This window comes from Pongo abelii, chromosome 21 (genome assembly GCF_028885655.2).
Source record: "Pongo abelii isolate AG06213 chromosome 21, NHGRI_mPonAbe1-v2.0_pri, whole genome shotgun sequence".
NCBI classification, from domain to species: Eukaryota; Metazoa; Chordata; class Mammalia; order Primates; family Hominidae; genus Pongo; species Pongo abelii.
This window is the reverse complement of record NC_072006.2, coordinates 41,379,401-41,406,065: the sequence shown is the minus strand read 5'-3', so window position 1 is coordinate 41,406,065 and position 26,665 is coordinate 41,379,401. Positions and strand designations below refer to the sequence as shown.

At 43.9% G+C, this 26,665-nt stretch overlaps 1 protein-coding gene across 2 annotated transcripts in view; it reads right to left on the bottom strand.

The window, feature by feature from the left end:
- Positions 1–1,024: 1,024 nt before the first annotated feature.
- Positions 1,025–26,665, bottom strand: part of RPN2 (ribophorin II) — a 62,204-nt gene continuing 36,563 nt past the window's right edge. The window contains exons 10-18 of one of the 2 annotated variants that reach the window (XM_009233559.3): positions 18,673–18,764; positions 16,842–16,956; positions 13,891–14,085; positions 12,569–12,655; positions 10,247–10,342; positions 8,541–8,616; positions 5,919–6,048; positions 4,174–4,221; positions 1,025–1,341 (exon numbers count right to left, since the gene is read on the bottom strand). In XM_009233559.3, coding sequence (XP_009231834.2) covers positions 1,329–1,341; positions 4,174–4,221; positions 5,919–6,048; positions 8,541–8,616; positions 10,247–10,342; positions 12,569–12,655; positions 13,891–14,085; positions 16,842–16,956; positions 18,673–18,764 — 852 coding nt within the window. In that variant the 3' untranslated portion in view covers positions 1,025–1,328. 2 annotated transcript variants of the gene reach the window in all.

The following is a 26,665-nucleotide window of genomic DNA, read 5'->3' as shown; positions in this document are numbered from 1 at the left end:
TCTCTTTTACAGAAACACAAAAGGAGCTTTACGGAGGTTAAACTACTTGCCCAAGGTCCCTCACCCTAGTAAGTGGCAACACTAGGTTTGCCTGGCACCAAAGTCTATGCAGTCAACCATGCTATGCAGTATTACTTTTCTCTGTGCTATTATATAACCTCATGTAATGGTGGCCCTAGGGCACAACTTCAGAGGGGGCATTCTTGAGATGTGGCCTTCTAGACTAAAGTCACTCAAGTGGTCAGTGCTGTGGTTTGAATTTGTGTCCCTTGAAAATTCACGTTGCAACAAATCCCCATGCAACAGTCTTTTTTTTTTGAGATGGAGTCTGGCTCTGTGGCCCAGGCTGGATTGCAATGGCTCATTGCAACCTCCGCTTCCCAGGTTCAAGCTAGTCTCCTGCCTCAGCCTCCCAAGTAGCTGGGATTACAGGCACGCACCACCATGGCCTGGCTAATTTTGGTTTTTTAGTAGAGACAGGGTTTCACCATGTTGGCCAGGCTGGTCTCAAAACTCCTGACCTCAAGTGATCTGCCCGCCTTGGCCTCCCAAAGTGCTGGGATTACAGACGTAAGCCACCGTGCCTGGCCCCAAGACAAGAGCCTTGAGCAGAGGTCCTAGCTGCGGTCCACCTGCACATTCCTGTTGTGTAGCTGTGTTCTTGCCAAGTCACACTCAGTATCTAACCTAACACAGAAAGACTCTCAAAAATGGAACTCAGCTCACAGAAAATGTTAAAAGGGATAAAAACCTATCCCCTTGGACCCCTAGAGGTCCAAATGGGGCCTTCAGATACCAACAAGGCTCCTATGCAGACAGCTGGTGCTCACTGCTGGAGAAGAAGAAAGGAAGCTGGCCTTTCCAGACAGTTCTCAGTTCTGTTAGGAGCAAGGGGCAAGAAGGACCAATGTATAAAGGCCTGGAGAAATATGCTGGCATCAACAGCATTTCCAATTAAGTCCTCATGTCATATACCCAAGGACCCCACCACCCAAAAGTACGAGAATAAGCTCTCAATCAGGACTTTGTTCCTATTACCCTCTTTATTCCAAAACAATTACACATTTCAACTTTTCAAATGCAACATCTGGATAAGTTAGGAATATTCACAGCATCTTGCACAGTGCCAGAGAAAGAGACTATCTGAGTTCACCAGGTATCTGCTGTGTGTTGGGGAAACTGAAAAACAACAAGCAAAAGTATAACTACAATCTGGACTTTTTTCTTTTTTAAATAAAGTTTTTTTTTTCCATTTTTCTTTTCACACTGTGAATTGTTCTTAACTCCTTTTCTTGACATTCAGTTTTCAGAATTTCCATCCTCTGGAACTAATGTGCTGTTCTGAAAGAAAATGGAGACAAACACAGAATTACTGAAGGTTTCAGTTCACGGTTACAGTTCCTAACTGGTGACAACAGAGAGACCAAGGTACTCTCCCGCTCTAAGATCCCATTTATAAGGGAATAATCATTTATCTACCAAGTCTATTTATGTATGCCCTATCTCATTTTACAAAAGAATGTGAGACAGCTAGTTCATAATTAAGCTGATGACAACTTAAATACAAACAACAAAACAAACTCAATAATAACTAAGAAAGTGGTATGTGACAACATAAGGAGATGAGGTAATTCCAGGCACACCTCTCACAGTGCAAGGCCAAAAACACAGTGTAAATTTCAATTAGATGAACAAAGAGGAAAGTTTAAATAATGCTCATCATCAATCTCCCAGACTCCAGCTCGGCCAACCAACACTTGGCCCTTCTGTAGCTTAGAAGATGACATCCTGACCATTCATTACAGAAACCTGCACATTCCTGCCACGTGGCCGTGTTCTTGCCAAGTCACACTCAGCATCTAACCTAACACAGAAAGATTCTCAAAAATGGTACTCAGCTCACAGAAAGTGTTAAAGGGAATAAAAACCTATCTCCTGTACTCTGTTTCCCCTCCGCTGCCTTTCCCTAGACTCTAAGGAGGGATAGGGAAGCACAATGAATGAAAATGACAATCTAGACAGACTGTGAAGCTGAGGAGGTGACCGCAGTGAGTAACTGATCCCAGCAGGCTCCAGCAAGCAGAGGCAGGGTTGCTGACACACACACACACACCATCCTTCAGTGGCAGCTCTTCCCAGGGGTGAGGACTCAGGTGATAATGATCCAGTCTTGCAGAATGGCAGGCTCCAAACCCATTAATAAAGCAGTTCCAAAAGACATGCACAGGCATGGAATTAATCTTGAGGGCTGGGGTGTGCACCCCTAATTCCTTGCCAGTATTCAGAGGTTCCTAGGTACACTAAAATGTGTGCATTCAGAAATCTTCATGCAGAAAGGATGGCATGAGTATGAAATAAGAACAGCTGAAGGGTAGTGGCCCACAACCCTCGACTGCAGCTAGAACTTACGTCCCACATTGTCTGCTCAAATCAATGTCTGCCCTCAAATCAAGAACACTTTGCTACCAGGGGGTTTCCTTTCAAATGCTAGGAAATGCCAAATGTCCAAATGATCAAGTGACTTTCCTCTTCCTCAAGCAATGATTTGGAGATAGCAGGGTGGGAACGGACTTTAAAAATCAAGAGACTGAGTAAGGTGGCTCATGCTTATAATCTCAGCACTTTTAGGGGCCAAAGCAGGAGGATTGCTTGAGCCCAGGAGCCTGAGACCAGCTTGGGCAATATAATGAGACCCCATCTCTATAAAAAAAGTTCTTTTTAATCAAGAAAAGAAATCGACTTATTTAAAGAATTAAAGAACTCAACATGTAGCAGAAAGGACAATTTCTGAAAGCAAATCTCAGAGTGATTATAATGTACGATAAAACCAAATGGGCATAGCCAGGGAATGGGGGTGGGAGAAGGGTCTGACTCTAAAAGGGGCACCGGGGAACTCTTTGGAGAGTGGCAATATCTATATCTTGACTGAGGTGGTGGTTACATGACTACATAGGTTTTTCAGGATTCACAGAATTGTACACTAAAAAGGGTACATTTTTCTGCAGATAAATTACAACTCCATTAAACCTGGAAAAAACAAACAAACAAACAAAAAAATGCAGTTCCCTTCTGTGTTGAGGACTAGGTGACCCAGCTTATGCTCACACATCCATGGAAAGGCTCCAAATACTATGCTTTTGTTGATCTCTCCTATTTTCAGAGGATTAGAAATTAGATGGTTTTGTGGCTTTGGCAGGGAAAGCCATTTCCAAGGCAAAGGATAAAAGAGAACATGACTTGAAAATTCAAATAACTCCCTCCCTTTGTTGGTCTAGGGCAGGGGTCAGCAAACTGTGCCACTCAGGCCAAATCCAGCCCACCACCTGTCTTGGTGAATAAAGTTTTGTTGGAACACAGCCACACCCATTTGTTTATACAGTCTATGGCTCCTTTCACATGACAGTGATAGAGTTGAGTAGTTGGTGCCAAGAGACCATATGGCCAGTTAAGCCTAAAATACTATCTGGCTCTTTACAGAAAACTTTTGCCAGCCCCTGGTCTAGCAGAGCAGATCAATGAAGCATCAGACTCTCCCTCTCCTTCCCTCCACTTCCCTCCCATCCTAGGACGGATATGCAGAAGGAGAATGAGTGGAATCTCACTTCACATTTTAGTCACATGGGGAGAAGCCCTTTTAACATACCCTGAGTGCTAGGAACCTGGATTCTGATGCTGGCTTTGATCTGTGGCCATCAGTCCTTCATAAATTACAGTCTCCCCAAACCACACTGTTTAGCCCAACTAGAGATTGGTGTTACAGAAAGTCTAGAAACAGTGACAAGGTGTGCCAGGATTTGCCATGGGACCATCATTTAATGAATTTTGGATTTGTCTTATCCTCATCTCAGCTGTCCCGGAAACAGAGAGGCTTGTCTATAAATAAGTAAGTACCCCACGGGATATAAGGGAGAATGAAGTCTTACACAGTCAAAGCCAGGCCAAAGCTGCTCACTGCAGTTATCCCATCAGCTGGGCTAACTCAGGAAGCTTTTGCCCTGGTCCAGTCACAACTTCATCTAGCAAGTTGAAAAGCAGCCTCAGAATTCAGCTGTGGCTTAGGGAGGGGTGGGAGGAGCAAGTGGGCTGAAAACTAGAGAGATAACTGACATGCATGAGGTGGGCAAGACGGGGAAGGGACCCTGCTTCTGGGATGAGTCCGCCCTTCATCTTTACCGTAGTGTCCTATATTTTGCCAATCTACTGCTCTGCTCTGCAGCGATCCTGCCAAAGGAAAGAGGGTTTGAGAATCAAGAAAGGACAGTGAGGGGAGAAATCAGCTGAGGAAAGAAATGACAAACACCCAACCAGAGCTTCCATTAGGGTCACGGATTTTTCCAGGGTACAGTTCATTCTAGGACTCAGAAGGAGGGCCACAGGAGACTGGGCTTGAAGCTTTCGAACGGAATACATGAGTAGGCGAGAGGGAGGAGTTACTGATCCTTCTGGGATTCTGATAAAAACCATAGTTTTATCTCTCCCCATAAAATGCATACAACTTTAGGATTCCAGATTAGGAACTCCTGCTAAGCAGAACATAAACCAAATGGTTTCTACTCAATTCTTGTCTTGATTTTGTTCTTAATCTTTATTAATTTTTTTAGAGACGAGGTCTCACTATGTTGCCCAGGCTGGTCTCGAACTCCTGAGCTCAAGCGATCCTCCTGCCTTAGCCTCCCAAAGTGCTGGGATTACAGGCATAAGCCACCATGGCCGGCAGATTTCATTCTTCTTGAGTGAGCGACTTCCAGAAAAGAGAGAACTTAGCAGAGCACAGTCTTTTGGCTCCCTGGGGGCCCAGGCAGGTGCTGCAAGGGAACACGGTTCTGCTTTGCAAAAAAGCAACTGAGTCCTGGCTCTTTCTCAGGTACAATGCAGAGCCACCAGGAAAAGGCTACTGGAGGGTGGCAAAATGAACCAGCTGCCACTGCTGGTGCTAAGGGAAGCTCTGGTGGGCCCTGGATTCCTACAGGAAAGCCAAGGAACACGTCTGTGCCGAGTCTCCACAGTGAAATGCTCAGAAAGCTCACAATGGAGACTCAGACGGAGATGAGACATCTTCTCCCACCCACTGATGGTCTCCCTGAAAAAGCCTCTCTCTGATCCCAGCACCCTAACTGGCAGCCACGTTGAGGGTACACTATTGAGTTACATTCTTCCAGCAAACGACCTGGAGAGAAGAAAGCGGCACATCTGAAAACGATTTCCAGAGGTGAAAGCAATTCTGATCTTTTCTTACTGGCCTTTGCGTGGCTGAAATCACTCAGGTTCTAATAAAGTCAAATCAATGAGAAACACCTTTGTGACATTTAAATTTGCCTCCAATTCTGTTTGGAAAGTCAAGCTGCCAGCAAGCTGCCCTCATGTCAAGGTCTGTCTGACCATCCGTGTGACTCTAAGGTTGTCCCGGGGAGATGGTGTAGGCTACTGAGGAGATACTCCTTGCTGGGAGCCTCTGCAAAACCGGCCGCAGCTTCTGTGGGAAATAACACAGACCTCGTGCTTCTGGGACAAGCTCCTGGAGCTGTGAGGGTTACAGAGGAGCAACTCTCGGGGACCTGTTGAGGGTGGGGAGGGCCAGGCAGGATTCTCTGTAGCAGCAGAGAATTTTTACACAGCTAACAAATTAATCTTCTGCCACATCTATGAATGCATTTTCATCTTCATAAAGCAATAATTTTCCTTTCTCATTCTACTGTATTGGGGCATAAATTACTATGGTTGTAATACATTCAAAGCTGACCACTAAGGCTCTTTTCTGACTTCAAAGTGCTTATGGCTTCTGTATTGGGCTAGGTTAAGGTGTCAGACTTGCCCCTAAGAACACAAATCATTTTGCCACCTACCCTTCAAAGAGCTAGGCTGGCAGAGTTGAGTATTTCTAACCCTACTCTAGATCCCTGGCCCATGTCCGGCCTTACCTCTTGACTGCCTGCTGGGCCAGCATCCGATTGCCAGCCAGAAACGTCACACTGCCCAAGATGGCCAGGTACTTCAAGGTCTGGAACATGTTGAGCTGAGTCCAGTAGACATACATGAGCCCCAGCATAGCTGCAAGAAGAGGTGTCATGACATCCAATTAAATGAAACATAATGATGCCCTGGGGTTGAGGAAAGTTAGGGGCAGCAACTGCTGGATCATGAAAAGGTCTGTAGTCCTATACCAGCTTGTTTCATTCCTTTACTCTGATGCCAAAAGTAGCTAACTCAATATATTCGCCTCTCAGCTGTGGCCAAGTGTGTGGCCAGGCACAGTGGCTCACATCTGTAATCCCAACGTTTTGGGAGGCTGAGGCAGGAGACTGCTCAGGAGTTCGAGACCACCCTGGGCAACACAGTGAGACCTCGTATCTATTAAAATTCAAAAAATTAGTCAGGTGTAATGGTCCATGTCTGTAGTCCTAGCTACTTAGGAGGCTGAGGTAGGAAGATCGCTTGAGCCTGGGAGGTCAAGGATGCAGTGAGCTTGATCACACCACTGTACTTCAGCCTGGGTGACAGTGATACCTCGTCTCAAAACACACACCCACACACACCCACAAACAGGGGTAACAATTGGACTTCAGCAACCTGTGCCATGTTCCTGCTTACACCTATTTCTCTGCTTTTGTTTAAAACTCCTCTGTCATGTTATATTTAGGATTCATTTCATTTTTCAAATTTTTAACAAAAATACACAGGATATAAATAGGCCGGGTGCGGGAGCTCATACCTGTAATCCCAGCACTTTGGGAGGCCGAGGCGGGAGGATCTCCTGAGGTCAGGAGTTCGAGACCACCCTGGCCAACATGGTGAAACCCTGTCTCTACTAAAAATACAAAATTAGCCGGGTGTGGTGGCGCAGGCCTATAATCCCAGCTACTTGGGAGGCTGAGGTGGGAGAATCGCCTGAACCCGGGAGGCGGAGGCGGAGGCTGCAGTGAGCTAAGATCGCACCGTTGCACTCCAGCCTGGGTGAGACAGAGCAAGACTCCATCTCAAAAAAATAAAAAATAAAAATAAAAAATAAACAGGATATAAATAAATGAATAATTCCCTTTTTTATGGGGGAGAAAGCAGTGGCATAATTTGCCACTGTGACCAGGAAGGGAGCCAGGAGGACTCAGGAAGAAGGCTGAGTGAAAAGGGCTCAGAGCTGGGAACGGAGAGCCCTGAGGTCTGGTCCAGGCCCTGCCCTTACGAGCCACTTAACTTCTCTGAGCCCAGATTCTCCCACCTTGTCAAAAGGGATCATAATTCCTGCCCCAGTCACCCTCATCAGGGCTATGATGAGAATCAAATGAGAAAACATGCACAAAAAGCACACTGGCAGGAAAAGCCACGGCTCTCAACAGATTTATATTCAGGTTTTCTTCTCGGTCTGACCCCAGAGGGCTATCATTCATATCCAGGAACTGAGCCAGAGACAAAGGTCATCCTGTCAGTTTTGCCCAGACAGATGACGGATGAACTACAGCGGGGCTCTTAACCACTTTTGAGCTCATGGACCACTGCACCATAATAATCTGATCAAAGTCACAACTCTCTCTTTCCCCAGAAAAATACAGACATTTGCCTAGAATTTCAAGGGACTTAACTATGCACCCCTACAGAATCTGTTTACTATGGGCGCACAGATAGTGACTCCTGAAAGAGGCAAAGAATTTTAAAAATATTAAGGTCAGGCCAGGCGTGGTGGCTCACGCCTATAATCCTAGCACTCTGAGAGGCCAAAGGCAGGAAGACTGCTTGAGCCTAGGAGTTCAAGAACAGCTCTGAACACAGCAAGACCCCGTCTCTACAAAAAATACAAATATTAGCCAAATGTGGTGACACAAGCCTGGAGTCCCAGCTACTCTGGAGGCTGAGGTGGGAGGATCACCTGAGTCTGGGAGGTCGAGGCTGCAGTGAGCCATGAGTGCACCACTGCACTCCAGCCTGGGTGACAGTGTAAGACCCTGTCTCAAAAAAAAAAAGAACAAAAAATACTAAAGTCACAGTGAAATGCAAGGCACCCCTGATCCAATAGCGTCAAAAGTCTCAGAAATGCTTAAGTGATTTGTGAATTTACAGTCTCATTATGTTTAGGCTGTTGAAGTCCTAAGGTCTCCAGAAAACGATGCAGAATAGCATGTCTGACTGTGGAAAGGACTGTTTTCTATTACTACACAGACAGAGCTGCCAGCAAATGTGAAGATCGATAGGGTGGGGAAAGATAACCTTTGGAAACTGCATTAATGCTCTTCATCCAGGAAGATTGCTCAATGTAAAGATACGATAAGTGAGTAATCTCTGGAAATAAACAGGGTTATTAACTGAGGGTAAATGGTCTGCCAACAGTGTCACAGTACAACGAAGCCCAATATAATGACAGCTGTTCTAAGTGATGGACCAAACAGGTTTATCATCATATTAACTGTCCTAAAAGGCCAGGAGGAAGAGGGAAATGTTATGCTATTAAGTCATTATAGTTAATAGGTTGTGGGTCTACTTAACAGGGCTTTTGCGTGGGCAGGCTAAATGTCAGAGGAGGTTAAATGGAATTAGCAGCCTGGGGCACTTACCAGCATGTCCCAGGTGAAATATAATCGTGCTAGGAGTGAAAGTGAAGTTGGAGACATTGGCACCAATCCGGATCCACTGAATGATGGGGAGAAATAAATTAAAAAGGCATTAGAACTTAAAAGGGAGGCAACACAAGCCATGCCAATGCTAATCCCATCAACAGCCCTAAGGCTTCAAAGTTCATGCATCCTAGAAGGACAGGGAATTCTTCCAAGTGACAACCACCCTATTATAAGCCCTCAGGAAAACTTGTTCCCTTTTTTCTTTAGAAAGGCATTCAGCACCTGCTCTCAAATGGGCTTGTGTAACTCAAACCTGAACATCATTTTTAATGATGGCAAACCCTACTATTTTAAAACAGGTGAGACCATGAAGCTGAAAGGTCAGAAACTGTATTTACAAGGTAACTGACACCCCCACTAAGTTCTCTAAGAATTGGTAAGATAAACCCACTGGCAGCTGGTGGCATTCACGCTCTTGCCGTGGGTTCCATGTCTTTTGAAATTCTCATCACTCAAATGTAAGAACAGGTGCCCATACTCTAGGTCTGGTTTCTGAAAACCTGTAGCAAGGCTTCTAGATTTATCTAGATTTAAACAGTAATTCTTTTATTAAAAGCAACAATTAGGAACACAGGCAACTTTCCAAAAGTAAGAGCTAATGAGTGTTTTCTCAAAATTCTCTGAGCTTTGTGGATATGCATTCATGTTTGTTTATAATTTGAAAAAAGAGAAAAACACAATTGGCTAAAAAAAAAAAAAAAAAAAAATCAAATGGTACTGAAAAGGAGAAAAGGTAAAAGTTACTTCCTCTACATTCTCCAGAATGTCCTCTCTTCACAGATGACCAACACTAACACATATCGCCTTTTAAAACTTATTTTTATTTTTTTTATTATTTTTTCTGTCACCCAGGTTAGAATGCAGGGCTCACTGCAGCCTTGACTTCCCGGGCTCTTGTGATCTTCCCACCTCAGCCCCTCAAGTAGCCAGGACTACAGGCATACATCACCATTAATTTTTTTTTTTCTAATTTTCTATTTTTAGTAGAGATGGGGTCTTGCTATGTTGCCCAGGCTGATCTCAAACACCTGAGCTCAAGCAATTCTCCCACCTCGGCCTCCCAAAGTGCTGGGATTACAGGCATGAGCCACCACACCCAGCCACCTTTTAAAACTTTACAGAGGATCATACTAAACACACTACCCTACCCCTTGCCTTTTTCACTCAGTAACACATCTTGGCAATCTTGTCCTATCAGCATATAAATCTATCCATTCTTTGAAAAGCTGCATATTATTCCATTGAATGGACTTTAGGTTGTTTCTGGTTTTCTGCCCCAAGCAGTGCTGAAATCCACAGCCTTTGTGCTGTTTTTTATAGCTACCAGCATCGGATCTCGCTCTGTTCACACTAGATCTCATCTGAACCCTCCTACGGCATCACAGTCCATCCACTTTTGTCATTCTTAGTGGCTGTTAGGTACTTTCTCATGCCCACTTGTTAATGGAGCAGTTTATTTGGCCACTCCTCCACAGTGGGAACTTTTGGTCATTCTAAAATGTCTTGAGCATCAATTCAGGTCACAGCTGCTGGACCCCTCTGGAGCTTTGCTGAGGCCAGACAACACAGCCTCCTTTGGAAGGAATGCATCTGCCGGGTCTGGCGCCAGACGCATGCTGCCCACGCTAATTACGGCCACTCACCAGAGCGAAGAGCAGAAGCAACGGCGAGAGGATCAGGGCAGTGAATGTATTGGACACCACGGTGGGGGGCCTCTTCTCAGGCTCGCGGAACAGGTGCTGCCGAAAGACACACCGAGAAGACTTAAGAACGTGCCCTTCCCAGCTGGGGCAGCCATGTATACCGGGGACCAAAGCATCAATGTCAGTCATGAAGAGGATATGCCGCCCAGAGGCTAAAACCTCTTGGCAACAAGTGGCCGTGGGGCCTTTTGCCCCTTCTCAATGCTGGCTTTTGATCCCAGAGGTCTCCCTTCCACAGAGACTATACCAACCCCAGCTCACTGCTTGGCCAACCCTTTATTCCCCTCAAAGACTCACTGCCATTTAGAGGCCAGAGAATGCAATCCATCAAGTGGCATTTGGCTAGTGCCCGAGAGGGTGCCCAGGTATATGGATGGCTTCAGTGACAGGACTGAGGCAGGACGCTGGACTCGCAATGTTTCTGGGTTCCTAGGGTGGCCCTGGCATATGCACTGCCCCACTTAATTGGCTAATGGTGGTAACACCATCCCTTTTTAAAAGGTAACAGAGCCTCACTACAGATCTTTCCAACCATAGTTCATCCCTCTCTCCCTGAGCCATGGCTCTAAGGAAGCCCTAAACGAACTTCCCGCTCTCATTTTTTTTTTTTTTTTTTAAAGAGACAGGACCTGTGTCACCCAGGCTGAAGTGCAGTAGCACCATCATAGCTTGCTGTAACCTCATACACCTGGGCTCAAAAGATCCTCCCGCCTTAGCCTCCTGAGTAGTTGGGACTACAGGTATGCGCCACCACACCCAGCTTAATTTTTAAATTCTTTGTAGAGACAGAGTCTCGCTAGATCTCGAGCTCCTGACCTCAAGTGATCCTCCCTCCTTGGCCCTGCAAAGTGGAATTGGCGTGAGCCACCATGCCTGGCCCAACTTTGATTTCCAGAGTTAAACCAGAAGGCTGGACAAGCATTCTGATTTTTTTTTGTTTGTTTTGTTTTGTTTTTCCTGAGCAATTCTACATGAATTCTCTTTACGAAGCTCACCTAGATAGTGTGACCTAGCAGAAGCAGCAATGGTGTGGGGACTCTGGAGACCTCCGTTTAGGCCCAAACTGAAACGTATGGCTGTGTGACCAGAAGGGAAGTCGCTTTCCCACTCTTCACCTCAGTTTCCAGCTGGAAAATTGGGGGTGGGGAGGGCCATGACCACCCTGCTAGGCTTGTAAAGATACTCTAAAGACCAAATGAAATAGTGTATTTGATTATGCTTTGTAAGCTGTAACTCATTATGCAAATAGAACTTTTTAAAAAAGATTTTTCCTCCCATGTATCAACTTGTGCCTGCCTTTTCTGCTTGCCAATGCCCAGCCAAACCAGCTCCATGAGACAGCCCCACTTGAGCCTCCTGTTCCTAAATTTTCACCTCTGCTCTTCTTTGCTGCCGCTGCCATTAAAGGATTTCTAACACTATAGCAGCTGCTGCCACCTACTTCAGCCAGCACCCTTCATCATCACAATTACACCTACCAGTTAGCTGCATTTTACATTCTTAAATAATGCTGTATCAATATGAAGAGGAGTTTTAAAAACAATTCTACTACTCTACTCTTCGGGCATTTGTTTTTTTTTAAAGTGGAATGACAGCAGGTAGTCTCTTTTTGACACTTCAACATTAATTCGTATGCAAGTTTCCAAGTACGATCATTTCTCAAGATTGCAAAATAGTCCACTGAGTGGATCCACCTCAGTTTCCTTAACCAGTACCCAAAACGTTTAACAATTATTGTGTTTATTTTGTAAAGGGCTTTAGAAACATTTCAAAGCCTTTCTTTACTCATCTGTTATCAACTTTGATTCTCCCAACAGTCCTGTGTGCAGGACAGGACCAGGCTTGCTTATCCAAGGACTTGCCTAAGGAGGTAGAGCTCTGTTCTCCCAGGTGAGTTTTCCCACCTGTCACCCCATCAGCCCTGATTTACGCAGGAGCAGGGAGGATAAACGCTAGAACCATCTGCGCTCATAGCTAACAAGCTGTGGTCTGAGGGTTGAACCTGCTGGATGTCAGGAAAACCAGACTCAGGTTCTGATTTCATCTTCAACTATCTGCTTTCTAGGGGTTAGTCACCGGACTCTTTAAACCTGTTTTCTCAGTTCAAGGATGGGGCTGCCATTTACCCTGCCTAATCCATAGGGTGTGAGGATCAAACTATAAAATATCACAAAACAAGTTAAAGGGAGCAGAGCCACAGTCCAGGGCTTTGCTGCCCTCTCTTCTCCCCCATGTTTAGTGGATAGGCCCTTTGGGATATACCTGAATTTCCTGTTTTGGAGTGAAAAGGTTCTGGGACAAGACAGTCGAGGGAGCTTCTTCCTCAGGGAACTTGATGACCACATCAGCCTAGAAAAATAAGGACAGTCTTTAAAAGCACAGGAGCAGAGAAGTGGGTGAAACTCAATAGATAATATTGTCTGACTCACGTCTAAGACCATAACTGAAAAAAGCTCCAGGCAGTCCCAATCACTTCTGATCCATTAGCTGACAAATTGAGGCAGTAAAAACTTCAAGAACAAAACAAGTATTTGTTGAAAATGCTTTTTAGAGCAAGACTTCTAATTTTCTGCTGGTATAGTAGCCCCATAGAGCTGCTTAATACAAAAATCCCAGCTGGTACACAGGCTGTTACAGTTGCAATCAGAAACTGCTTGGTGTCCCTGGGAAGTGTGATTCAGTCACATTTGAAAAAGAGAGAAAGAAATGCGTATGCGCTCTTGTACAAAAACAGCCTGAAGTCCAGGAGAAGTAAAGAAGTCTTGAATACCACACGAGAAAACGCAGCTGCCCCTTTGTCTTGCAAAGTGAGTCAACCACCATTCAAAGCCTGCAATTTGGCCTCTGCTACCTTTCCAAGCTCATCACCTCCTGCTTTTGACAGGATTCAGGTGCTCTGGCAAAACAGAACCGCTCCCATTGTGCTGAAAGCACCTTGAGCTTTTCTGCAGGCCCTTCCCCAACAATCACCCCACAGCCCCAGATCTGATAAATCCCTGACATTCTTCAACCCCTTGCTCAAATGCCCTGTCTTGCAAGACGTTTACTCTCATCACACCAATCCAAAGTGAGGCATGAAGGGAGGCACTATGTAAACGACAACATGCTACACAAATGTTGGTTATTAGTTAATTAGCATTTTGCACATTGTACAATTCACTTTTCTACATCATCCTGAACTGTTATCAGAATTCAGATCTCATCCCTTCCATGAGTTATGCCATATCTCAAAGGCCAGGGCCTTAACTTTCACATCTATGTAACCCTGATAGTGCCTTGCTATAATATGAAAACGGCCTTCCTGTATAACGTTTATAGAAATTCACAGCTACTAGCACTCACAAGGGTAAGTTTATACTTCCTTCACTCACTTAATATTTATTAAGCACGTACCATGTTGCCAAGCCCTGTGCATGACCCCAGGACTATTTATGGAGACTGCACACAGTGCCTCACCTCCCAAGCTTATTTATAGGAGGCACAGGCAAGGCGAAGGTGAAGAGCCCCATGCCCCTGAAAAGGAGCCACCACTGCCTGGGGCACAGCCACTCTTCACCTGGGTCGGGGTACATTCAGGCACATACCACATTCCAGAGGATTGGGTTCTTCAAAGTGGCATCTCCAATGATTAAGTAGAGAGTGTAGGTGCCAGAGGCAGAGTCAAATTCAATCTTTCTTTCAGAGGTATCCAGTTCAAACTTGTACACGTTCTTGCTGTCTGGCTCGGCAACAAACACCACCTCCTGGCCAGTCTTCTGGTTATGGAGTCGGACGAATGTCTAGATGGAAGAATAATACAACCTTTCATCTGATAATTTCAAAATTCTCCCTGGGCCTAATATTGAATCCACCGGGCAGCAGACGGTTATTAGCTTTTTGTCACAGTGAGAGCTCTGGGATCTGCCAGACCTGCCCCAGAGAGTAGAAGGAGTGGCCATGCCACACTAATTCGCAGCTCAGAGATAACTTTTTGCTGGTACAAGGAAGGAAATTTAACTTACTGGTCCAGCCAATTCTCAACTAGTTGGAGGCTGACTGCCCAGTTTGCAGATGATTTAAGCCCTTTGCTATTGCTGCAATTTCTTTTTCCCACCAGCCTTTTGGTCACTTTGCTGCCCAATTAACTGCTTCACCAGAGGGTGAAAAGAAAGGAAATGAGGTGGAACTGTAAGAGGCCCATTTTCAATTTCCTTGTGCCTCCAGCTAAAGATTTAGTAGAGGAGGCTTGGGTATTGATAGTAAGGCAGAGTTCTAATCAAGCACAGCAGCCCAGTGTCATGGAGAGAGCCTCGGCTTGGAAGACAGACAGATTTGCTTCTACTACTTATTAGCTGAGCAAGTTACTTAACTTCCTTGTGCTTTGATTTCTTCAACTTTGAGGCAGAAAAATTAACTTCCAGATGTGGCATATCTGTGTGAAGATTTGTAATACCATATGCTAAGCATGAGTGCAGGGAATGGTATATGCTAGCTAGTCAACAAATAGTAGTTAATAGCAATACGATGGTATTGAGTCTAATCACTTTATCTCCCCTAATGGCATAAGAAACCAAGGTGTCTGCACATTAGAACTGGACCAAAACTTGATAACTACCCAGAGCTTTTCTTTCAGGTGTTTCAAAATAAAGAATTCAACAAGGCAGGCAGGTTTACAGATCCAATTTACAGATCACAAGGCACAAGCATTAAATGAGTTGGCACGGTGACAGAGCCAGCACTGCATCTACAGAAAATCTACATCTCATTTGTTAATCTATACCTGAACAACAAAGAACCACCACCAAAGCACTCAGGGAAAGAGGCCCAGAGATATGAAGCATCCCAACTACAGCAATTAGTCTTGGCCAGGAATGGAATGGGGAGACCGGATGCCAGATCTCCTTCCTATCACAGTCAAGTGCAGGCAGCTGCCAAGTTCATCCGCAAAATGCCACCTCCACCTGGAAGGTCTCTAAGCCATGATTCTACAACAGAATTCTGGATGAGACAAGTATTCAGTGAAAGTTACACTTCCTCACTAACTCTCCTTGCTCTAATCCTAATCCTACTAGTTTAGTCTTCTAATTTCTTCTCTTTGTACTCTTCCTTCCCTTGTGCTATTTGGTTGGCAAATGTCATTCTCGGAAGAAGCTGGGAAATGCTAAGAGGCTGAAGTACTCAAAGGTCAGTTAGGCTTGGCTAAGGGCCCTAACCAAGCTGTCTGGAGTTTGGGAGTAGGGAGGAGAGAGGAGCAGAGGACTCCCAGGACTGTGGCCATAGAGGAATGTGCTCCTGGGGCACAAGTGCAACAGCTGCAGCTGCAAGAAACAGAAAGCAAGAAGGTTCTCAAGCAAATCCAGTTGCCTCTGAGTCTGCCCTGAAGCTGCCTCAAGGCAACAAGTCTGCTGGTCCTTGCTAAAGCATCGGTACAGGGTACCCCATACCAAACTAGGTCCCGCATTCTTGTCTTTCAGCATTCAAAGTATTTATCTGAATCTTCCTTCACGTAACACTAAAGGCAGGTTATTCTCCATCAAGGGGGATGACAGGCAGTGTGGGAGTGGGGGTATCTGAGTGGACATGGGGCCATATTAGGTTCTCAGGGGAAAGAGTATATGGTTTGAAAATCTTCTAAATAATAATTTTCATTACTCAATAAAAAAAAAAAAGCCTATTGCTTTCATAATACAAAGTAAGCACAAGTTAAAAGGGCTATTCTTCAGAGTCCCACAAATACAAAATCTGCTTTGGCTAGAATAAAAAAATGCTTTGGGTCTTCTTTCGAAATTATTTCAGTATATTCCTTTATTTATTTATTTATACATACATACATACACACAAATGAGGTGTCACCATATTGCCCAAGCTGGTCTCCAACTCCTGGGCTCAAGTGATCCTCCCACCTCAGCCTCCAAAGTGTTGGGATTACAGGTGTGAGCCACCATGCCTGGCCAGCACATTCCCTTTTTTAAATCAGAAAGAAAAAGCCTCGAGTCGAGTGCTCATGCTTATAATCCCACCACTTTGGGAGGCTGAGGCAGGCAGATCACCTGAGGTCAGGAGATGGAGAACAGCCTGGCCAACATGGTAAAACCCTGTCTCTGCTAAAAATATAAAAATTAGCTGGGCATGGTAATGCACGCCTGTATCCCAGCTACTTGGGAGGTTGAGGTAGGAGAATCGCTTGAACCTAGGAGGCAGAAGTTGCAGTGAGCTGAGATCACACCACTGCATTCCATCCTGGGTGACAGAGCAAGAGTTCATCTGAGGGAGGGAGGGAGGAAGGAATGACCTTAATTAAGTGCAAATCTGCCTTAAGTACCTCTCCTCAATACCAGCTAATTTTTTAGAAAGAAGCGTGTATCCCAGGTAAAGGATTACAACCAGTAGAAGGGTGACAGTGTCATGTGGGAGAACCTGATGGACTGTTAGGGTTCGGTCAAAACCTGAAAGCAGGAACGTGGAATTCTCTCTAGTCCATGTTATAGACCAGATTGTAAACTCTAGTATCCATTCACATTTCAGCTTAAGAGAACTGTCTAGGTGTCTTCCTGACCTGGTGAGGAGTGAGTTCAGCACCAGTGTTCACATCTACCAGCTGGAAGAACAAGGCGAAGTTCTGGTGGCTGTCTGCGATGAATGTGCCCTTGGCTTTGGCTGGGTATGTCACCCTGAAAGAAGCATATAGAGTCAGTCTTCAGAAAGGATCAGTATATCTCTGAGAACAGGCAGAAAATATACACTTCACTTCATTGCCTCATCCACCCTCTCCCATAGTAACACTTCTGTTGTGGACAGACAGATGTGGAGAACTGTCTGCAGCCTGGGGGCAAATTGGACTGATAAAGCCTGGACTGAGAAAAGTGCAGAATAAACTTCCAGCAGGATCTGGGGAAATGCTGTGTACAGATGCTTGTACCTCTGGGCTTTCACTTCAAGGACCTAAGGCTCTCAACTCCAACAAAGTCAGGCACCAGAGGAGCTCACGTGTGGCCTCTGCAGGCACACAGGAGAGCCGGACTGGCAGAACCGCAAGGAGAAATAATTACAGGATTGATGCCAGCAGCACACGTGAGCAAGATCGAGACAAGGCAGGTAGGAGACACAAAGGAAAGAAGGGTACTTTCAGCTTTGTCTTTTTTTAATGCTATATTTTTTTCCTGGACACTGTTTCAATTTAGTTTTCTGCCCTGAAACTGGGTTTTAAAAAGTCATTTTCCCAAAAGGCAGACTTGATGAGGAAAACTTCTGTTCACAGCTATCTCCTGGGATTTAGGGTAAGATGGCCAGGGGATAAACCAGCCAAATGGTTACAGAGCTCAGACCTGGCTTTATTTTATACTCACATTTTATATTTACTCGTAAGTAAGACCAACTCTTCATCTAGGCAGAGAATTAAACAGCAAAGCACTCGCACAGACATTACTTCAGTGGATTCTCAAACAGTGCTCTTATGTCCAATATCACTACAAAAATAGCCAAGCCAGAGACACAAAGGCCAACTCTATGTGATTTAAAAGGAGCAGCTGCTTGGCTTCCAGCCTCTGGCTAACATCCCATCTTCAAAGAGCCTTGAGGGTTCACCCTACTGTCTTCTGGCCTCTGTAGCTACCCTAGTTGAGTAAAGTTGGGGTCTGGACTATACCCCAGAGATCTAGATCCCCGCTGCACCAATAAGGATCTGGGGGAGGGCTGACGAGCAGGCTTCTTACAGCATTCTGGCCCAACTCTGATCAATTGTTAGTGTCTACTTAGAAGATTATGTTTAAAAAAAAGATTCTGAGGCTGTGTCTGAGTTCAGTGGGAGCAAATGCTCTATGACTTCTTAGTACTGCCTCCATGGACTTGGGAGGGGGAAATGGCAGCCCTAGTGCTGGGTATCTGCCATCTCAATTTTAAGCACCTATGAGGCTTCCAACTAATTTCAGACCCATCATAGGCCAGACAGACTTGCCATTAGGTCACTAAAAGCAAATTCAGGACTGTGATGATAAGGAGATCGCACCAGAATGTAAATTAGTACCTTGCTTCCTTCATTGAGAAGGTCTTATTATTTTAAAAATTATCATCTGAACTAAATAATATGCTTAGTGACATAGCTGACTGACTCAGACTAACATCCTGCAGTAAGCGCTTTACCTCGTTGAGGACTGGTAATAAACAGTTTGTGCATGGACTAAACACTGGTATATACAATCTCCAAATCCACTTAGATAATTCACAGAATCCCTGGTGCAGGACCAGTGGAACTACAGACTCTTTAATTTAGGGTGCAAGCTGGATGGCTGCTGATACAGAACTGATGCCTGAAGGGCTCAGTGCCTAGGCATACTCCTCTCAGCTATTGAGCCTCAGCTCCCTGAGGGATCAGGTGGCATCCCACCTACCGAGTAGTTTTGGGTGCAATGCTCTGATCCTTATCCACGGTGGAAAGATCAACATTTGTGATGCCAACTTCAGTGGAGATCTTGACTCTGAGCTAGAGGAAAATAGAGAAGACAGTTGCCAGGTCAATTGGTGGGTGTTCAGGAATTCACATGCAGATATAAAGTTTTCTATTCTTTAAGGTGAGTAAAGGCATGAAAAAAATCCTAGAACAAGAGTCTTCAAGGATGACAGTAACACTGACCCAGCCCAGTGCCTCCCATTCCGAGGCCTAAAATGTCTTTTTCTGGCTTTGCATGGATGGTATATATCAAAAAAAAAAAAAGAAGAAGAAGAAAAAGGAAAGGAAAAAAAGTAAATCTTTCATGTATCCTTTAAAATAAATAAGGGGAAAAATCCTTAAGCAGTACCTTTCATTCGAATCAGTAAGAATTCGGTTCTAATGATAGCTAGGATTTATTGAGTGCTTACCACGTGAAAGGCACTGGCTTTGTAAAGACTATCTCGCTTAATCCTCACAATTCTGTAAGGTACTGCTTTTCAGGTAAGGAATTAGAAGATGAGAGAGATGAAGCTGCTTTGCTCAAAATCAGACCGTGAGGAAGTGATCAGGCCAGTGTCAAGCTCAGGCACTCTGACTCAGAATCCATGCACTTCAGCTCCTTGTTAGACAGTCCTGGTAGTTATCTGTACTGTTCCCCAAGTACTTCTCATTCTCCTTCTGAGCATGTGGTAGAATTCTACTTCCCTGCTCCCATGGAGTCAAGTGTGGCCACATGATTTGCTTTGGCCAATGAAATGTGGGCAGAAGTGAAAGCTTTAAGAATCAATGTGTGATTCTCTCTTTTCCTCTGACATGGACACAATGAACAGATGCTTGCTCCTTCAGCCAGGATCCTGGAGCAAAGATATCATGAAGCAGAGCCTCCAGTTGACCACCTAAAGAATCTAGCATGGGCAAAAAATAAACCCTCATTGTTTTAAGCCACTGAAATTGGGAGTTTGTTATAAGCACAAACCAATCCATGTTGACTCTTAAAGTGTCTGAATTCTGTATGTCCCTTATAAACATCTTCACAAAGACAGGCTAATGCCAATAAATGAGAAATTTTAAAATTAGATTAAAATCAATGTAAATATCCAAAAGAGACAGAAAACATGTTAAATTTCTGAATTAAACCCCAAGTTTGAATGTGCACATTATGCAAACCCAAGGCGCTTTTATGTGCAAACAGATCTGTAAGCCTTCCAAATATTTGATAGGTTTGAATGTAACACTTAAGGAAATCTTTGCCAAATCCACTGGTTTACAGTCTAAGTCAGGATCAAGGAATAGAGATAAAGGGCTGGGCAAATAATTGAAGGATAGCTTTGGCGGTTTTCTGAAATACCATATCGAGGTGTGACAACCTCAAATCAAGGGCAAAGAAGAAAAATTAAAAAGAGATAAAGATACCTATCAAGTAATTCCTTCTAACGGCCTTCTTTCCTGCCTCTATAATAACTATTTTATGACAACAGCCTCAATTATCATGTTGAATAGGGGTGTTCTGTTTTGCTTTAAAAAAAAAAAAACTGTAAAGGTTTATTACCAGAAGCTGTAAGGATATTACCATCTACTTTTGAATTCACAGCCACCTATGAATTCATGGCTGAACTATATTTAGGATCATTGCCTGTCATTGAATCTAGGCAACTGGGTGAAATTATGGCAGTGGAGGAGGAGGGACAATGGCCCATCAGGTTGAATAGACACCCCCAAGAAGGGAGCTAGGAGCCTCTACTTTGGCTCTTTGGGCTCTCTGCTGAGTTAACAGCATTACAACTCACACAAGGCTCAGAACCAGAGCAAGCTTTCTTGCATAAAGCACAACCTGACAAGTACTGACATCATTTCCATTGGAAAACAAACTGGAATGGAAGGCTCAGGCAAAGAAGTAGCCAGAGAGCTTTGATTTGACACCTGCTGAGAGCACTTTCCCCATTCAGGGAATATACAGAGATGGCAAGAAATCCTTCCTGTCCCACACACAAACCATAATTATAATAAACCACGTTGCTGCTTTAATGGATGTACAAAGTGTTATGAAAGCACAGAAGGAACTGTGACCCAAGTCTGCCCATGGGTGGCCCTGACTGGTGAGTAGGAAACATTCCATAGCAAGAAGACTAAGGAGGAGGCTTGATGGGCTTAGCAGCCCTCCAATTTTGGGAGAGGTAGCAGGATCAGCAATAATACTCCATGCTATAAAAATGATCTGTCTTCACAGTTAACTACTCTGCAATCTTCATCAACATTAACTAGATAATTCCCTCATTATTTCTCTAACTCATTCTCTTAAGAACTCATTCATTTGATTTGTAAATGTGATCTTGAAATCATCATCCTACTGAAATGTCCATAAACAGGAAACTAGCTAAATAAAGAATGATACATGCATATTATTAATTACTATGGAATAATTAAAAAGAACAGACTAGGCCGGGCGTGGTGGCTCACGCCTGTAATCCCAACACTTTGGGAGGCCGAGGCAGGAGGATCATTTGAGGTCAGGAGTTTGAGACCAGCATGACCAACATGGCAAAACCCTGTCTCTACTAAAAATACAAAAAAATTAGCCAGACGTGGTGATGCACGCCTGTAGTCCCAGCTACTCAGGAGGCTGAGACAGGAAAATGGCTTGAACCCGGGAGACAGAGGTTGCAGTGAGCCAAGATCATGCCACTGCACTCCAGCCTGGGCGAGAGGGCAAGGCTCCCCCTTAAAAAAAAAAAAAGAAAAAAAAGAATTGTGTAAAGTCTTCAGTGTCTCCTAATGATAGTGATAAGGAAGCTATCAGCTTTTAGGTTTTCACTTAGAATCCTGGCTGTAAACTCTCAGCACTAACTGGCCACCAAGGCCTGCTAATCAGGATCCAGCTTCGTGTGTGTTCTAAAGACATCCTGAGCATCCCCAGACAATGCAGATACATGGAGTGAGCAAAGGGCAAACTGCAGTGAACTTGCATCATTCTTGGTTTGCTCTCAGCCCTAATTTTAAAAGGTTTCCTAAGTTACAGCTTTCACTGTTGCACATAAACACCCGTAGGGCTGTTCTTAAATAGGGAACAGTTTAAAACAAATCCTTCTGCTCCTAAAATCTCACTATAAATAGGTCTCTGGAAACACTCAAAAGAAAAGCATTTTTATGCTACTCTTTTAAAGCAAATTTAGAAATAAAAATCGTAACTTTTTCCAAAGCCCTCTTTTAAAGAGTTCATTGTAGGATCGCTGTTGATTAGCTGCTTCTTCCTTCCAACTAACACCGCAGGATTCGTTTTTATAATAGGAAAGGGACTTATTTCTCCACTTTAAATGCAGCTAAGCCTGCTTTACACTGGATCATGCTATTCCTTTCTTTGCCTGCACCACATGCCATATACATCTCAAAAAATGTTTTAACGCCAGGAAATGCAGTCTTTCTGCTGGGAGTAATAACACCCCTGTTTAGCTTATTACTGTCAAAAATGATGGTGTATTAGGGGCAATTAATGCTAATGAAAGCTTCCAAAACCGATGCTTCCCCTGAGAGCCAGTCCAATGTCAATGACGGCTATTACAGGACTTCCACACCAAACCACCGTTAATGCACTCTGACCAATGTCAAGCATCTCTTGGGAGGACAAACAGGACCCAATGACCTGCTCTGAGGCTCTAAGTGTGACTATTACTGAAATTACAAAGAAAAGTTGCATATACAGCAAAGGTCAAAGCCCGACACTCTCTCTCTCTCTCACTCTCACACACACACACACACACACACACACGCGCACACCTCTAATGTAATAAGGAGGAAGAGAGAAGATTTTGTAATGCTTACTCCATCACTAGGGAGGAAAAGGACAGCAAATGGCCTCAATGGGTGCTTATTATCATTGCATGAACAAGAGCTATTAGCCATTTCTGCTATTTTGTACTTAGATAATTTTTCCAACAATCACAGAAACACTTGGACAAACACCAGATTTGATGTTACAAAATGCCAAGCTGTTACAGTAATCAAGACAGCGTGGCACTGGCATAAGGACAATACAGATTAATGAAATAGAATTATGAGTCCAGAAATCAACCCTTACATTTACGGTCAAGTGATTCCTACAAGGATGTATGTGCCAAGGCAATTCGTTAGGGAAAGAACAGCCTTTTCAACAAATGGTTCTAAGACAACTGCAAAAGAAGACTGGACCCCTTACATCACACCATACACAAAAATTAACTCACAATGAATCAGAAACCTAAGGGTAAGAGCCAAAAGTATAAAATTCTTTTAAGAAAACATAGTAGTAAATCTTCTTAACTTTGGATTAGATAATGGTATCTTAGACATGACACCTAAAGCACAAACAACAACAAAACATTTTAAAACTGGACTTCATCAAGATTAAGATTTTTTATGCCTCAAAAAATAACATCATGAAAGTGAAAATACAACCTTCAGACTGTGAGAAAATATTTGCAAATCACGTATTTAATAAGGAACCTCTAACCAGAGAAACCCTTACAACTCAATAATATAAAAAGATAAATAAAAGGAAATAAGAGATATATAGATTGTAGAAGGAAGAAAAAAAAGACCAAAAACATTTTTTTCAATGGACAACGGATTTGAATAGACATTCTTCTAAAGAAGATATACAAGGGACCAATAAGCACATAAAGAGATACTCAACATTATTACCCATCGGAGAAATGGAAATCAAAACCATAATGAGACACCACTTTATACCCACTACGAAGGCAAAAATCAAAAAGTCAGATAATAACAAGTGTTGGGGAGGATGTAGTAAAATTGGAACCCTCATACATTGCTGGTAGAAATGTAAAATGGTGCATCTGCTTTGAAACCTTGTGAGTTTCTTGAAAAGTGAAACACCGAGTTACCATGACACAGGAATTCTATTCCTAAGCATACACCTGAAAGAACCAAAAACAAGTGTTCAAACAAAAAGTTACATACAAATGTTCACAGCAGCATTACTCATAAGATCCAAAAAAGAGAAATACCTCAAATGTCATTAACTGATAAGTAGGTAAACAAAATGTGATATATCCATACAATGGAATATTATTTTGCCATAAAAAGAAATAAAGTACTAACACATGCTACAACATGGATGAACCTTAAAAGTATTATGTTAAGTGAAAAAACAAAAAAGCCAGACACAAAAGGTAACACATTGTATGATTTCATTTACACAAAATGTCCCAAATAGGCAACCACAGAGACAGAAAGCAGAAAGGAGGAAGAGAGAATGAGGAGTGACCGCTAAAAGATATAGCGTTGCTCTCCAGGGTGATAAAAAATATTCTGGAATGGTATTGCGGCAAGGGTTGTACAAGTATGTGAAAATACTAAAAACACTGGATTGCATAGTTTTTTTTTTGTTTTTTGTTTTTTTTTTTAGCAGAGACGGGGTTTCACCATGCTAACCAGGCTGGTCTCGAACTCCTCATCTCAGGCGATCCACCTACCTCGGCCTCCCAAAGTGCTGGGATTATAGGTGTGAGCCACTGTGCCCAGCCTTTTCGTTTTTTTGAGACAAGGTCTCACTCTGTTGCCCAGGCTAGAGTGCAGTAGTGTGATCATAGTTCACTGCAGCCTCAAACTCCCAGGCTCAAGGGATCCGCTTGCCTCAGCCTCTCAAGTAGCTGGGACAGGTACATGCCACCATACCTGGCTAATTTATTTTTAAATTTTTGGTAGAGATGGGATCTCCCTGTGTTGCCCAAGCTTGTCTCCAACTCCTGGGCTCAAGCGATCCTCCCACCTCAGCCTCCCAAAGTGCTGGGATTACAAGCGTGGTGGCTCATGCCCAGCCTGAATTACATACTTTTAATTGGTAAATTTTATGGTATGAGAATTATACCTCAATAAAGCTGTTATTAAATCAATAAATAAAAGCTAAGTCTTGGCCGGGCCTAGTGGTTCACATCTGTAATCCCAGCACTTTGGGAGGCTAAGGCGAGGCAGATCACCTGAGGGTCAGGAGTTTGAGACCAGCCTGGCCAACATGGCAAAACCCCGTCTCTACTAAAAATACAAAAAAATTAGCCGGGCATGGTGGTGTGTAACTGTAATCCCAGCTACTCGGAAGGCTGAGACAGGAGAATCACTTGAACCCGGGAGGCGGAGGCGGAGGTTGCAGTGAGCCAAGATCGTGCCACTGCACTCCAGCCTGGGCGACAGCGAGATTCCATCTCAAAAAAAGAAAAAAGAAAAAAAAAAAGCTAAGTCTGGAAGATGAATTGCCAGAGTTCTGAAGGGCCTGCAATGTGGAAAAACATCTTTAGACCACTCCATCCTTTTCTTCCTCTAAGTGATGTTAAATGGAAACCAAGCACCGAAAAAATAAGATTTAGGCCGGGCATGGTGGCTCACGCCTGTAATCCCAGCATTTTGGGAGGCCGAGGCAGGCGGATCACAAGGTCAAGAGATCAAGACCATCCTGGCCAACATAATGAAACCCCGTCTCTACTAAACATACAAAAATTAGCCAGGCATGGTGGCACGTGCCTGTAGCCCCAGCTACTCGGGAGGCTAAGGCAGGAAAATCGCTTGAACCCGGGAGGCGGAGGTTCCAGTGAGCCGGGATTGCACCACTGCATTCCAGCCTGGTGACAGAGCGAGACTCTGTCTCAAAAAAAAAAAAAATAATGATAATAATAATAATAATAATAATAATATTTAGTTTTCACCCATAGGACTTCACAGCCCAGTGAAAAAGCAATGCAGGTGGTGGTTCACGCCTATAATCCCACTACTTTGGGAGGCAAAGGTAGGCAGATTGCTTGAGCCCAGGAGTTCGAGAGCAGCCTGGGCAACATGGCAAAACCCAGTCTCTAGAAAAAAATACAAAAATTAGCTGGGCATGGTGGTACATGCCTATAGTCCCAGCTACCTGGGAGGTTGAGGTGGGAGGATCACCTGAGCCTGGAAGGTCAAGGCTGTAGTGAGCCATGATCACGCCACTGCACTCCAGCCTGGGTGGTAGAATGAGACCTTGTCTCAAAAAAAAAAAAAAAAAAAGAAAGAAAAAGAAAAAGCAATGCATATAAACAAACAATGGTAATATAATGCAATAAGTACAATTATAGACAGGGTGTAAAATACTACAGCAACAAAAATGAACTTCAGATAGACCAAAGCCTTAAATATAAGGGGGGAAAACAACTTTAAAAATGTTCAAAAGACACTGGAGGGCCAGGTGCAGTGGCTCACGCCTGTAATCCCAACATTTCGGTGGGCCAAGGCAGGCGGATCATTTGAGGCCAAGAGTTGGAGACCAGCCTGGCTAATACGGTAAAACCCTGTATCTACTAAAAATGCAAAAATTAGCCAGGTATGGTGGCACGCACCTGTAGTCCCAGCTACTCAGGAGGCTGAGGAAGGAGAACTGCTTGAACCCTGGAGGCAGAGGTTGCAGTGAGCCAAGATGGCACCACTATACTCCAGCCTGAGTGACAGAGCGAGATTCTGTCTCAAAAACAAATAAAAATAAAAAAAGAAAACATTGGAGAATATCTTTTTGACTTTGGGGTAGCACAGGATTGTTTTAAAGAAGATACAAAAAATACAGTCTAGCAAAAAAACTTATATTTATTTATTTTTTTTTTTGAGACAGAGTCTCGCTGCATTGCCCAGGCTGGAGTGCAGTGGTGCAATCTCGGCTCACTGCAACCTCCACCTCCCAGGTTCAAGTGATTCTCCTGCTTCAGCCTCCCAAGTAGCTGGGATTACAGGCGTGTGCCACCACGCCTGGCTAATTTTTGTATTTTTAGTAGAGACAGGATTTTGCCATATTGGCCAGGCTGCTCTTGAACTCCTGGCCTCAAGTGATCCGCCTGCCTCGGCCTCCCAAAGTGCTGGGATTACAGGTGTGAGCCACCTCACCTGGCCCTAGGAAAAGACATTTAAATTAGGCTTCATTAAAATTAAATTTTGTGCTTCAAGAGACG